The following is a 15166-nucleotide window of genomic DNA, read 5'->3' on the forward strand; positions in this document are numbered from 1 at the left end:
AAAAAAATCAATCAGTTATCTTTGGCATGTGTGTTAATCTTATGTTAATTTCATGAAGCAACAAGATTCCAACCTGAATTAGCAGATGATGAACTAAGAGAGATGGTCATTTGTGATATTAAAACTGTAATATTATACCTTAAAATTAAATCATAATGTCATTGTTGAAAACATGTCACATCTTAATTTCTTACATTCTGTAAAATTAGTATTTTATAATTATAAAAGTAATACCTTTTTATTATTATTTTTTTTTTAATAAAAAGGGAGAAATAAATTTACACATTTTATCCTGAGACAACATGATCAGGAATAAACCAGAGCAAAACCAAATATGCTCTCTTGTTAGAATCTGCATTAATTGTTCTGGTAAAAAGATTCAATATTCAAATATGTGTTTTAATTTTTTGTGAAGCCACAGCCCTCCTAGAATGTGAGAAAACATATTGAAAAAGAAGTATTTTAACCATTTAATGTATAGAATAATTATATAAAATATAACAATTTAACTTACATTTTACTTATAAAGCAGGACAGATCATAAACAAAAATAGCACAAAATAAATATGTTTGATTGAAATACTTCAACAATGTTCATTTAGATCCCTGCTAAAGACAAAGTTGTTTCACTAGAGATTATGTAACAGGAAGCAAACTCAACTTAATCATTAGTCTTAACTTTGTGTTTATAAATAGTTATTTTTTGAAAACAAACACAAATATTTCAAAAAAGTCTGTATAACACCCCAGGTGAAAGCAAAAATAGTTGTGATTACTATTAAAGACAAATCACTGTTGATATTTGAATTACATGTTATTCCATAGCTTTCAAGAATACCATGGTACATAATTTCACTGTGTTTGTAATCTATTGGTTTACTTACAGAGTTGTTTACATGCTGTAAACACAAGGCTTTGATCTTCATCAAGACCTCCTTCATCGCTGAGAAAAGATATATGCTGGTTTCATTTCATATTGTTCGTAGGTCTATATTACACTTCATCCAGCCTTGTTTTCGTTCTCTATTCTAAATATTGCATTGCAATGTGCAAATGATTCAAACTGAATCACGAACCAGTTCAGACAATGACGCTTAACAGTTTGACCAAAATTATTTGTAAAGATCTGATTCATTGCAGTGATTCATCAGTAATTCGAAACAGAGCTGTGTATTAACTGATCACATGTAATCTGGATTAAGTAATCAGATTCCAAAAATTAAATACTTGTAATTAGATGATTACATATTATTTATAATTACAACCCAAATTCCGGAAAAGTTGGGACGTTTTTTAAATTTTAATAAAATGAAAACTAAAAGACTTTCAAATCACATGAGCCAATATTTTATTCACAATAGAACATAGATAACGTAGCAAATGTTTAAACTGAGAAAGTTTAAAATTTTATGCACAAAATGAGCTCATTTAAATTTTGATTTCTGCTACAGGTCTCAAAATAGTTGGGACGGGGCATGTTTACCATGGTGTAGCATCTCCTTTTCTTTTCAAAACAGTTTGAAGACGTCTGGGCATTGAGGCTAAGAGTTGCTGGAGTTTTGCTGTTGGAAATTGGTCCCATTCTTGCCTTATATAGATTTCCAGCTGCTGAAGAGTTCGTGGTCATCTTTGACGTATTTTTCGTTTAATGATGCGCCAAATGTTCTCTATAGGTGAAAGATCTGGACTGCAGGCAGGCCAGGTTAGCACCCGGACTCTTCTACGACGAAGCCATGCTGTTGTTATAGCTGCAGTATGTGGTTTTGCATTGTCCTGCTGAAATAAACAAGGCCTTCCCTGAAATAGACGTTGTTTGGAGGGAAGCATATGTTGCTCTAAAACCTTTATATACCTTTCAGCATTCACAGAGCCTTCCAAAACATGCAAGCTACCCATACCGTATGCACTTATGCACCCCCATACCATCAGAGATGCTGGCTTTTGAACTGAACGCTGATAACATGCTGGAAGGTCTCCCTCCTCTTTAGCCCGGAGGACACGGCGTCCGTGATTTCCAACAAGAATGTCAAATTTGGACTCGTCTGACCATAAAACACTATTCCACTTTGAAATAGTCCATTTTAAATGAGCCTTGGCCCACAGGATACGAAGGCGCTTCTGGACCATGTTCACATATGGCTTCCTTTTTGCATGATAGAGCTTTAGTTGGCATCTGCTGATGGCATGGCGGATTGTGTTTACCGACAGTGGTTTCTGAAAGTATTCCTGGGCCCATTTAGTAATGTCATTGACACAATCATGCCGATGAGTGATGCAGTGTCGTCTGAGAGCCCGAAGACCACGGGCATCCAATAAAGGTCTCCGGCCTTGTCCGTTACGCACAGAGATTTCTCCAGTTTCTCTGAATTTTTTGATGATGTTATGCACTGTAGATGATGAGATTTGCAAAGCCTTTGCAATTTGACGTTGAGGAACATTGTTTTTAAAGTTTTCCACAATTTTTTTACGCAGTCTTTCACAGATTGGAGAGCCTCTGCCCATCTTTACTTCTGAGAGACTCTGATTCTCTAAGACAAAGCTTTTATAGCTAATCATGTTACAGACCTGATATCAATTAACTTAATTAATCACTAGATGTTCTCCCAGCTGAATCTTTTCAAAACTGCTTGCTTTTTTAGCCATTTGTTGCCCCTGTGCCAACTGTTTTGAGACCTGTAGCAGGCATTAAATTTTAAATGAGCTAACTAAGTGAATAAAAGTGTAAAATTTCTCAGTTTAAACATTTGCTACGTTATCTATGTTCTATTGTGAATAAAATATTGGCTCATGTGATTTGAAATTCCTTTAGTTTTCATTTTATTAAAATTTAAAAAACGTCCCAACTTTTCCGGAATTCAGGTTGTATTTATAAATTATTGTCTCCCTTATTCCTCTTTTTCATATTTTAAATGTTCCCTTTTTAAATAGGCTCCTGCTTGTATACACTCAAAAAGTCTTTCAGTTTTGTGGAACATCACACAAAAACCAATCATTTCCTGTTTAAGAAGAGTTTAAATATTGCATCAGCTACTGATGAACACATTAATTTTGATTTGAATTACAGTATCACTCTGTAGGTTACTTAACCATGTATTTTGATGTTTTTAGAAAGATTTTGTCTTTAAAAAACATTAAAATGCACAAATTCATGAATTCAAGATTCACAAAATTTTCTCTCATCTTTCAATGAATATATTTACTTAAAAGTACCCCTGAGATTTTAAAATAAATATTTTAAGAATTAAGAACCACATTTGCATGTTCATAGTTCTCTGGCGTTAATAAAATATAAAAAAATTGGTAAGCGTTTTATTTTTGATTTTATAATAACTTACTTTAGTTTAACATTTGTATGATTTAATTAATTGTTAGCTTTTAATTAAACTCATAAACCCCCTACAATTCATTCACAAACCCCAGTTTGGGAAACCGTGACATAAAATAATGCGTAATGCACATAATGTTGTTAATAACAATGAAAGAATATATTTCCCATAAAGGTTTGCATGCGTGACAGTGAGCAGAAGTGAGAGAAAAGTATTTATAAAGTTTTAAATATGGATATTTTTCTTACAAAAACGTATTGATTCATTTTTATTCTCCGCTGGAGCATCAAACTAATTTTAAAAACTTCCCTGGCTTATAAAAAAAAAAAAAAAAAAAAAAAAGAGTACTTATGACACAATTTTCAATGCAGTTGTTTTGACAGAAGAAAACAAGATGCAATGCTTTCAATGGTATATTACTGTTAGAACTTGGATAAGAAGTTGTACAGCCTTTAATCCAAAGATTTATCAAAAGAATGAACTAATGTGACTCAAGCAGAGTTCATTTGAGCAGATGATATTGTTAAACAGAATACTGATGGCATTCATTCATCAGAGCTGTAGACTTTCACTCCTCTGTAACAGCTTACTGATCAGTCTGAACTGTAAAACACCCAAAACTTGGAATAAGTGACATTTTAAGAAAAGTTAACGATGATGGATCATAAATCAAATCTGTAAAAGAATGGATGAGAAAGAGAGAGATCTCACCATGAGCTCTGTAGCACTTGACTCCCAGTATGATGGACACTAGCAGATATAGAGAAGCTGCCTGTCAGGGTTGGGTAGAGGGATGAGGCGAGGACTCAATGATGCAGAGAGAAGGGTTCTTTAATAGTTGTAATAATAAAATAAACCAACAAAAACTACCCCGTAGGGGAAAACAGACTAAACTTGACTGGCAAGGCAAGACACGACACGATGTACACAGACAAATGTTTGACGACGAACTAGCAACCAGACTGCAAACACAAGGACAATAAATGGGGAGCTAATGAGGAGGATAACGAGGGAACACATGTGGGGAAACTTACATCAATAATCAGGTAACAAGATGGGTGGGGTCAAGACAATTGACGAGAGCACATGGCACATAGGAACTAAGACAAAAGCCATGTGCTCACACAAAACAAAAAAACACAAGCACATGGCCAGCAAACCAATCACTAGCCATGTGCTTAAATAGACACAAACACGCAGCTAATGAGCAAGCTCATAAACCGCGTGTTCACACGAGACGGCACGCAGCCAGTAAAAACTAAGCCGCGCACTCACATGAAAACAATGACATGAGGAGAGTATCAGGGCTCTGTCACAAAACCATGAATAACACTAGACTGGAGTGACAGAACCCTGACACTGCCAGCAGAGAACTGAGCAGTTTGACCACTGACGATGGAGCTTAAAGACAGGAAACATAATCAGACAATTTCATGAATATCAAAACATGTTAGTCCTATCTAAGATATTTAATAGGACTTGTTTTGTTAAAGTCTGATCATGGATGTAAAATCGAGTTGATTTTGTCTGAATGTAATGCCTCTCGGACCTGTTTGTGAATCTTGTTCTGTTTATTATTGCTCCTGCAGTCAGCGTGATAAACAGATATAAAGTCTCTCACCTGATACGGTGAGTGTAACTGTATTACTGGTGTGTGAGGATCGTGATCTTCCTGTTTCTCTTCCAGTACAGCTGTAACGACCCGTGTGAGATTCATTAACAGAACTGATTCTGTATTCCTGTGACTGACTGACATCAATCTCTGAATCATCTTTACTCCAGATGTAGCTCCAGCTGCTGACGTCTGTCTCCTGTATGTCACATGTGAGATTGACCGTCTGTCCTCTGAACACATGTACATCAGGCTCAACACGCAACGCAGGCTTGGGTCTCTCTGTAATGATTGCAGGACACACTTCACATGTTTGAAAATTGAACTGACAGTTCTTGATACTTGTTGATAATATTATAGCAAATTCAAAATTAGACTGCCCAGTAAAAAATAAAAAAAAAGCACTTACCACTTACTGTTAGCACAACTCTTTGACTTTGAGTTGTGAAGTACTTTCCTTTTTGTGCACTGCACCTAAACTGTCCTCCATCAGAAATACTCACATTACTCAGTATTTCCATTTCATCACCAGTTTTTATTCTCTTGAAGTCTTTGAACCAGAAAACCGTTCGTCCCGTTGACTGTCCCACATTACAGCTCAGAGTAACTGTGTCTCCAGTGAACACTGAACTCTGCGGCTTTACACTTACTTTGGGTTTGTCTGTAAATATTTCACAATTCTGAGTTAATGAACAGCTTTCTGTCATTATGTATGACTACTTATGACTTTTAATTTTTTTTAATGTTTAAATGTTTCTACACCTTTCAGCATATTTTCTGTAATTATGAGTAAAGGCAGATGCTACTGTATATCTGCAAATAGTGATATGTGCTATTTAGTGGTATTTAAGTGTTACTAAGTGTAAACAGTGGTTAGAATCGTTTTGCACTAAGTGTAAATAGTGTTACTTTTTAATATTCTTTCATTTTTATGTAAAATAAATGAGTGCATTGCTACTAAGAAGTGCACAAAATAAATTTTGCCATTAAAACAGAACAAAAATTTATATACAACATTAATTTATTAAAGGGGTCATATGGTGCAATTTAAATTTTTCTTTCTCTTTGGAGTGTTACAAGCTCTTGGTGCATAAAGAAGATCTGTAAAGTTGTAGTTGTTCAGGCCTATTGCCATTTTAAGGAGCTGAAAATAGACTGCGCCATAGACCAACTCAAACCTGGTCTAAAGTCTGGCACAATGTTTTTTCTTTGTTATTTAAAGAGCGTACATGCTGCTTATTAAACACAGGGACGCACAGCAGCACACAAACATGCCAAATATTAAAAATTAAAGGATTGCAATGCATAAGAATTTTTTGTGTTCTGTCTTTGCGTTTGCCAAATTCCGCCGTGTAAATAGCAACTCCGTCATGGCACGAGAGCAACTGGCTCTTAAAGGGAATGGAAGATGAGATTGGTTTATTGCACGTTATGCCCAAAAACACCCAAAACACCAATTACTCATTAAGAGAATAGGAACAACCTGTTTACACCATGGCATCTTATCTGCCAAAACACAGATTCGCCAACTTATTACGCAATAAGAGACTGGGGGAGGCATTAGTAATTTTACAAGAATTTTACATTTATAGAAATACCTACATTTCATGCATATTTACTTTTGAGTTGAAAATAACATTTATAATAATACGTTTATTATTATTATTATTTAAATTAGTAACATGTTACAGTCACCAGGGGCATTCTAGGCTGAAATTTCTGGTTGAAATTGGCCTAGATTCATGTTATCTGCAATGAGTCAAGCCTATACTGTAACTCTCATATTGCTATTAATAATCCAACACAAAGCAAAGGTTTCATTGGCCTTAAGTTAATATATAAGATCATTATATTTTTTTATTAGATAAACGACAGGAAATTCTTTGTTAGATTTATAAAAGTGAGCAAGTTCCATCTGGGAATCAGAGGTTAGCATATTTTGGGGCTGAGCAAAATCATGATGACTCACACAACACAGTCAGAGTCACTTCTTCACTCCATTCAGAGGTATCTGATTGTCTCTTGCCACAACACCTGCATTTCTGTGTGGACACTGCAGTGATGTTGAAATCTTTCTCTATAGAGGCCTGCTCACTACCTCCACACTGCCATGTGTATGTCCATCCTTCACCCTGTATGTCACATCTGAGAGTGACTGTATCTCCAATCAATATCTGTGATGGTTCAGGCTGAACAGTCAGAAGAGGTTTAGGTCTGTCTAAAAGAACGGAACAACAACAACAAAACATGTATATTAATAATGAAACAATTTAAAGGGTTAGTTCACCCAAAAATGAAAATTCTGCCATTAATTACTCACCCTCATGTAGTTCCAAACCCGTTAGAACTTTGTTCATCTTTGGAACACGAGTTAAGTTACGTTTGATGAAATCTGAGAGCTCTCTGATCCTCTATAGACTGCAATGCAACTGAAATGTTCCCAGACCAAGAAACATTGGTAAAATAGTCCATGCGACAAAAATAACAAAAATAAAGTGTGTTCTGCTGCTTACGTTGAACACACGCATGCATGTGATGCTCTCTCCCAGTGGTGTTATGTAACAAAGTAAAAGTACTTCCTTACAGTACTTAAGTATTTTTTGGGAGTATCTGTACTTTACTTGACTTTTTATATTTCAGCCAACTTTTACATTTACTCAACTACATTTCCTAATTAAAATGTACAGCCGTGGCCAAAGTTTTGAGAATTACATAAATATTGGAAATTGGAAAAGTTGCTGCTTAAGTTTTTATAATAGCAATTTGCATTTACTCCAGAATGTTATGAAGGGTGATCAGATGAATTGCATAGTCCTTCTTTGCCATGAAAATTAACTTAATCCCAAAAAAACCTTTCCACTGCATTTCATTGCTGTCATTAAAGGACCTGCTGAGATCATTTCAGTAATCGTCTTGTTAACTCAGGTGAGAATGTTGACGAGCACAAGGCTGGAGATCATTATGTCAGGCTGATTGGGTTAGAATGGCAGACTTGACATGTTAAAAGGAGGGTGATGCTTGAAATCATTGTTCTTCCATTGTTAACCATGGTGACCTGCAAAGAAACGCGTGCAGCCATCATTGCGTTGCATAAAAATGGCTTCACAGGCAAGAATATTGTGGCTACTAAGATTGCACCTAAATCAACAATTTATAGGATCATCAAGAACTTCAAGGAAAGAGGTTCAATTCTTGTAAAGAAGGCTTCAGGGCGTCCAAGAAAGTCCAGCAAGCGCCAGGATGGTCTCCTAAAGAGGATTCAGCTGCGGGATCGGAGTGCCACCAGTGCAGAGCTTGCTCAGGAATGGCAGCAGGCAGGTGTGAGCGCATCTGCACGCACAGTGAGGCCAAGACTTTTGGAAGATGGCCTGGTGTCAAGAAGGGCAGCAAAGAAGCCACTTGTCTCCAAAAAAAACATCAGGGACAGATTGATCTTCTGCAGAAAGTATAGTGAAAGGACTGCTGAGGACTGGCGCAAAGTCATATTCTCCGATGAAGCCCCTTTCCGATTGTTTGGGGCATCTGGAAAAAGGCTTGTCTGGAGAAGAAAAGGTGTGCGCTACCATCAGTCCTGTGTCATGCCAACAGTAAAGCATCCTGACACAATTCATGTGTGGGGTTGCTTCTCATCCAAGGGAGTGGGCTCACTCACAATTATGCCCAAAAACACAGCCATGAATAAAGAATGGTACCAAAACCCCCTCCAACAGCAACTTCTTCCAACAATCCAACAACAGTTTGGTGAAGAACAATGCATTTTCCAGCACGATGGAGCACCGTGCCATAAGGCAAAAGTGATAACTAAGTGGCTCGGGGACCAGAATGTTGAAATTTTGGGTCCATGGCCTGGAAACTCCCCAGATCTTAATCCCATTGAGAACTTGTGGTCAATCCTGAAGAGGCGGGTGGACAAACAAAAACCCACTAATTCTGACAAACTCCAAGAAGTGATTATGAAAGAATGGGTTGCTATCAGTCAGGATTTGGCCCAGAAGTTGATTGAGAGCATGCCCAGTCGAATTGCAGAGGTCCTGAAAAAGAAGGGCCAACACTGCAAATACTGACTCTTTGCATAAATGTCATGTAAAAGCCTTTGAAACGTATGAAGTGCTTGCAATTATATTTCAGTACATCACAGAAACAACTGAAACAAAGATCTAAAAGCAGTTTAGCAGCAAACTTTTTGAAAACTAATATTTATGTAATTCTCAAAACTTTTGGCCACGACTGTATACTTTTACTCCGATACATTCCCCCTAATTATATTCATTACTTTCTATATAAAAGTCAGAACACCACAGACTGCAGGAGAGCAGGTCTGACCAATCAGTGGTCTGGCGTTTGCAAGTTAGACTCATAAGACACCTTTTCTCACGTGCAAACAAGTGCGCGCTGCGCACAACCACGGATGATTTCATTTCCCACTCAAGTCGAGGCTGGGGTGTGCGATATACAACATCGTCTGCGATAATATGATAAGTTTAGTTGTAATGATGTGCAATCTGACTCAAGTAGTCTATATCACCAAATCACACACAGAGTGCACGCACATTGATTTATTAGTCTATTAAAAGTCAATATTCCAGGCATTCTAAATTGTAGACTGCAAAAATGCTTCTGTATGCTTTTTATATTTATATAATTTCATATGGGCCTAGTTAACTTAATCTATATTACACAAAGAGTACCATTTTTCTGCAAATGCATGAAAACATTTAATTTAATTTAGACATAATATTGCCTGTTTTTGCTCAATTTTGCTAATGAAAATAGTTCCAAAAAAGCACTGTTTTGCATCTATATATATATATATTTATTTTCCATTTTGCATTTACTTATACTTTTACTTTCAATACTCAAGTACATTTACCCTTTTTAAAAATACTTTTTGTACTTAAGTAGAATAAATATCACATAATTTAAGACTTGTACTGAAGTTGTATTCTAAACGGTGACTTCAACTTCTGCCAAAGTAATTTTCTGGTAAGATATCTCTACTTTTACTTGAGTATGACTTTCAGGTACTTTATACAACACTGCTTTCTCCACAATGGCGATGCACTGCTGCAGACGAGATGAGGAGAACAAGAATTGTTGAATAAAGTCATTATTTTTGTTTTCTTTCCGCATAAAATGTATTCTCGTAGCTTCTTAAAATTACGGTTGAACCCGTGATGTCACATGGACTATTTTGCTGGTGTCTCTACTACGTTTCATTACTTACTTCTTTACTACGTTAACATTGCAGTTGCATTGCTGTCTATGCAGGGTCAGAAAGCTCTCAGTATTCATCAAAAATATCTTAATTTGTGTTTTGAAAATGAAAATTTTTGGGTGAACTATCCCTTTAAATTTGTTCAATCCACCTTTTTCTGAACCTGCTATGTTTTAATTTATGAGCGACACTTCCAGTTTGAGGAACTTCAGATATTGCATTCGTGCTACAAATAATCATTTTGCGTCAGTTTGACTGTATGAGCTGTACAGTTTTTGTCATGCTCTGTTTTTTCCATGAGTGAAATAAAGTAACATTTTGTGTTTTTGTATGACATCAGGATCACAAGAATATCTGTCACAAGAATATCTGTCACAAGCTTGGTTGTGATTATTATTATTTTCTTGCATTCTTCTGTATTAATATGAAAAAGACAACAGACACTTCACATTTGTGGTCTGCTCTCAGATTGTTTTATTTTTCCACTTTTCACTTCTAACTCTTATTAGCAGTGTTTACTGGAAACTTTCTAAAGGATGGAAATACAACATTTGTCAAAATTAACTCAAACATTACACAATACTCGTACACATAAACATTACATAATATAAACTTACTTTAACTACGGTATTATTTAACAAGTTCCATAATACTGCTGCAGAGACTTAACTCATCTGAACTAATGTGTTGATATTCTAACACTTTTAAGTTTCCTTTTGATGTTTGATGGCTGAAAGGTGAGAATCTTGTTACCTCATCTGTACAATAAGACAAAATGGCTCAACAAATACAGTTTTACAGTTTAAAAAAAGAAGGGAAGATTTAAACAAAAATATGAATCACCTTGAGTGCATCCAGGGGAGATGTTGGAAATCAACACTAAAAAACAAAAACAAAAAGAAAATCACATTGATTTATTTATGATGCTGCTTAAAAATGCCATATGACTTTGAATATCCTTAAACTTTTCACATTCATTTTAATGCTTAAAGTCCCCCTGTAGTCACTAATTTAGTCCTTAAAACTCATCTGATTGTGACAACCTTTGTCTGGCCTTTGTATTCATCAAATGAATCGCTGAATTACGCTCTCCGCCACTTTGGGGGCCTCTTACAACAGAGGTCAGTCTTCGAGAGACTAATTCCCTTAGTGGATTATTTAGCAGTGTGGAAACTACTGCCAAATGTATCTGAAATGGGTCCTGCGCACAGTAGAAAAAGGCTACCGTATTCAGTTCAGCTCTCCATCGCTGAGATTGAACAGGGTTATCTCGATGTTAGTCGGCCCCGAGCAGGCTCTGGTTATGGTACAAGAAGTTAATACCCTATTAAGGAAGGAGGCCATCAAGGTGGTCCCTCCTCAAGACAGGGAGTCCGGGTCTTACAGCCGGTATTTCATAGTTCCAAAGAAGGATGGGGGGTTGCGTCCGATCATAGATCTGCAGGTCTTAAATCATTTTTTTGAAAAGTTCAAAATGCTCAGGATCATGCATGTTGTAGCTCAAATCAGTTCCGAGGACTGGTTTGTCACAATAGATCTCAAAGATGCATACTTTCTCATCTCCATCCTTCCACAACACAGGAAGTTTCTGAGGTTTGCTTTCGGGGGCGAAACTTACCAATACCGAGTACTTCCCTTCGGCCTTGCACTCTCACCCCGCACGTTCACGAAATGTGTAGACGCGGCTCTGGTTCCCCTGCGCATGCAGGGCATCCGCATTCTGAATTATATCGATGAATGGTTGATTATAGCTCAGTCAGAGCAGATGGCGGTTCGACACCGAGATATCATTCTCGCACACATGGGGGAGCTGGGTTTGAGACTGAACACCAAGAAGAGTCTACTTTCTCCAATCCAGAGAACCACAATCCAGTGTGGGATTCGACCACGATGCAGGCACGTTTGTCCCGCGGTGCGCTGAGGCTGAGACCTCCAGTGCGGCCCCGTATTCCCCCGTGGGGGAGGCCCTTTGTAAAGCTCCATTCGAGCAAGTATAAGACATATCAGACAGACATCTGACCCTCAAAACTACCTTTCTGTTGGCTATAACCTCTCTGAGGAGAGTCCGAGATCTTCAGGCCCTCTCAGTGGCCCCTACTTACTTTGACTTTGCGCCCGGCATGGCCAAAGCGTTCATATACCCTCGAGCGGGATATGTTCCTAAGGTTCCCTCTGTTACACCACGACCTGTAGTGCTGCAGGCCTTCTGCCCTCCTCCCCTTAGGGAGCCCCGACCAAGAGAAGCTAAATTGTATGTGTCCAGTTTGAGCGCTGGATGCATACGTCCACAGAGCTGCCCTGTGGAGAAAAACTGACCAATTGCTTGTATGCTACGGTCCCCCCAAAAGGGGTTTTCCTGCATCTAAGCAGACTATTAGTCGTTGGATAGTTGAGACTATCAATGCCACCTATGAGTCCTCTGGTCTTCCCCTGCTGTCGGGAGCCAAGGCTCACTCTACTTGGGGTATGGTGGCCTCCAAGGCCTTTCTAGCAGGTGTATCCATGCTGGACATCTGCAACACTGCAGGGTTTTCTGACGCAGCGTCTCATTCCCTCGAAGAACCATGGTTACATGCGTAACCTAGAGACGTTAACTGATAGTTAACTAATTAAATACTTGTAGCATTTTAAGTACACTTTGTTTAATACTGCAAGAAAACAAAATTCTACAATATACTACATTTTAAACAAAAAGCTGAAAAATATATTATCAATTGGAGATGAAAATGTAGATAGAGCCGATCAACACCCCAAAGCTTGACAGTCATTATTCCCTCTTCATGGGTCAATATTTTATTCCACAACTTTACAGTTTTTTATGTCTGATGATCATGTGGAAGCATCTGTTGTTTTTCGGTTTCTTCTTCGCTTGTGTTTTGGATATTCTGTACAGAAGATATGTAATAGCGCCCTCTACTGTATAACAATTCAAATATTTTTGGAGCACAAGTATAGCTCAAATAATTTTTTTACTTTTTACGTATAAGTCAAGTATACTTAAATGTCATTTTAAGTGTATTTCTGAGAGGTACATAAAGCACATTTCTAAGAAGAAAATAAACTGTCATATTTTTTTGTTAAAAATAAGTACTGTGTACTAATAGCACACTTGAATAATGTTTTTCACAATGTCTTACATGTTTGTGATGGTAGGAAACAATGGCTGTTTCAAACCTAATTTGTGAATTAATTTTGTAAACTGCACTTTTAAGAAAAAATAATCAGCAATGGAGTTGATTTTGCACATGGTTTGTCTAAAAAAACTAAAACAAAAACAAACAAAAAAACACCATATTAAGCATACCACCAGACAGACATGTATACAACATTATAAATAATGTGATTTTCAATCAAAGTGATATTTCAAAATAGTTTAAAAGACTTTCAGCATAGTAAATCATCACTTTATGCTAAATAAGGTGGGAGAATTAAAACGAGCTCATTAACTGAACACTAATTTAATTGTGTAAATATTACTTTGAGTAACTATTTTTGATAAATCACAGATCTTGCACTTATTTTGACATGTGTATTGTGTATAGCAAAGCAAACAATGACTACCTTTTTCCTAAAGAAATACCTTTCTAATATGTAATTTATTCCTGTGATGTAAAGCTGAATTTTCAATATAATTTCTTTTTTTTAATTTTCTTTTTTGATCAGGAAATCAGAATATTAGAATGATTTCTGAAGGATCGTGTGACTGGAGTAATGATAATAAACATTTAGCTTTGAAACCACAGAAATAAAATGTATTTAAATATATTTACATTTTAAATAGTACAAAATAGTTCCAAATTGTACTATTTTTCTGTACTTTGGATCAAATAAATTGATGAACAGAAGAGACTTCTTTAAAAACATAAAAAAAATAGTACATTTTGACTGGTAGTGTATAGGCAACTTTAATTTTCTTTTTCAAATTGGTCAAGAAATCAGATACACTGCTCGACAATAACCAATGCTAATGATTTGTGTATATACTACAAACACTTCTTATCACTTATTTTTCTTTTTATTATTATCACATAATAAGGCAGAATAGTTTCTATACTGTAATGAATGCTATGTCAATTAGCACTGCAGTGTTCATATACTTTATTTATTACCTTGAGATGACTTAACACAAATAAACCATACATTGTCACAATCATATGTTAATCATGTGTTTAGTGCTTCGTGATGTTCATCTCGCCTTATTCTGGGTCTGAATAAAACATCAGGTCATGCACAGACTATCCTGTCTCTTTGAGTTTAAATCTATATTAGACACAATGCAAACACACTTGCCTGAAAAAGTGCGGGGGACGAATTTACGATATTAAAAGTGGGGTGGGTTCTACCACTGATCAACAATTCAAGAATGACAAAACCTAAACCAGACTCTGAGAGTTCAGTGTCACAGGTAAATGCTATGTAGATGCAGTCATATCTGCTATTAAAGATCTACCGAAGACAGCACTTGTGTGACCCAAGCCATCATAACAGTGATAAAAACACTGACCCCATTCAACTACAGCACATGATTGTCTGTCACACACAGATATCATGAACTGAGTGATTTGATATTCTACCACAGGTTATTAGCAGCATGAATGAAAAACTCATCAATATTAAAAACACAGCGATTCACTGATTCACTCAATCACTAAACAAAATAAGAAACATAATACATAAATGAGAAATATACTCACAGAGCATTAGAGGAAGCAAACTGAGCTCCATACTGATCTATTAATGCACAAATTTCAACACAGTCTGTGCCATATAATCAACACTTCCTGTAAAGAAGAGCATGAGAGGACGAGAGCAAATCAAATTGACAGTGTATAAATGATGGTGAAGAAAATGCAAGCGTATATTCTAAGGTTAAAAACGAAAATCACACAGAGCATCAAAAATGCATTTTCTCCCCTAAAAAGGTTTTGTCTCTTGAAAAAGTGGTTTTCCCCATTAATTTTTTTTAATTAAGTTTTAATTCTAAATTGCACATCTTCAAACTATTATATTATA

At 36.4% G+C, this 15166-nt stretch overlaps 1 protein-coding gene across 1 annotated transcript in view; it reads right to left on the reverse strand.

Moving 5' to 3' along the window:
- Window positions 1-14878, reverse strand: part of si:ch211-163c2.2 (hemicentin-1) — a 56742-nt gene extending 41864 nt beyond the window's left edge. Inside the window, exons 1-5 of the mRNA XM_059540178.1 lie at window positions 14848-14878; window positions 10997-11032; window positions 6908-7156; window positions 5348-5599; window positions 4948-5220 (exon numbers count right to left, since the gene is read on the reverse strand). Coding sequence (XP_059396161.1) covers window positions 4948-5220; window positions 5348-5599; window positions 6908-7156; window positions 10997-11032; window positions 14848-14878 — 841 coding nt within the window. The remainder of the gene's footprint in view (window positions 1-4947; window positions 5221-5347; window positions 5600-6907; window positions 7157-10996; window positions 11033-14847) is intronic.
- Between the last annotated feature and the right edge of the window lie 288 nt (window positions 14879-15166).

This window comes from Carassius carassius, chromosome 3 (assembly GCF_963082965.1).
Source record: "Carassius carassius chromosome 3, fCarCar2.1, whole genome shotgun sequence".
NCBI classification, from domain to species: Eukaryota; Metazoa; Chordata; class Actinopteri; order Cypriniformes; family Cyprinidae; genus Carassius; species Carassius carassius.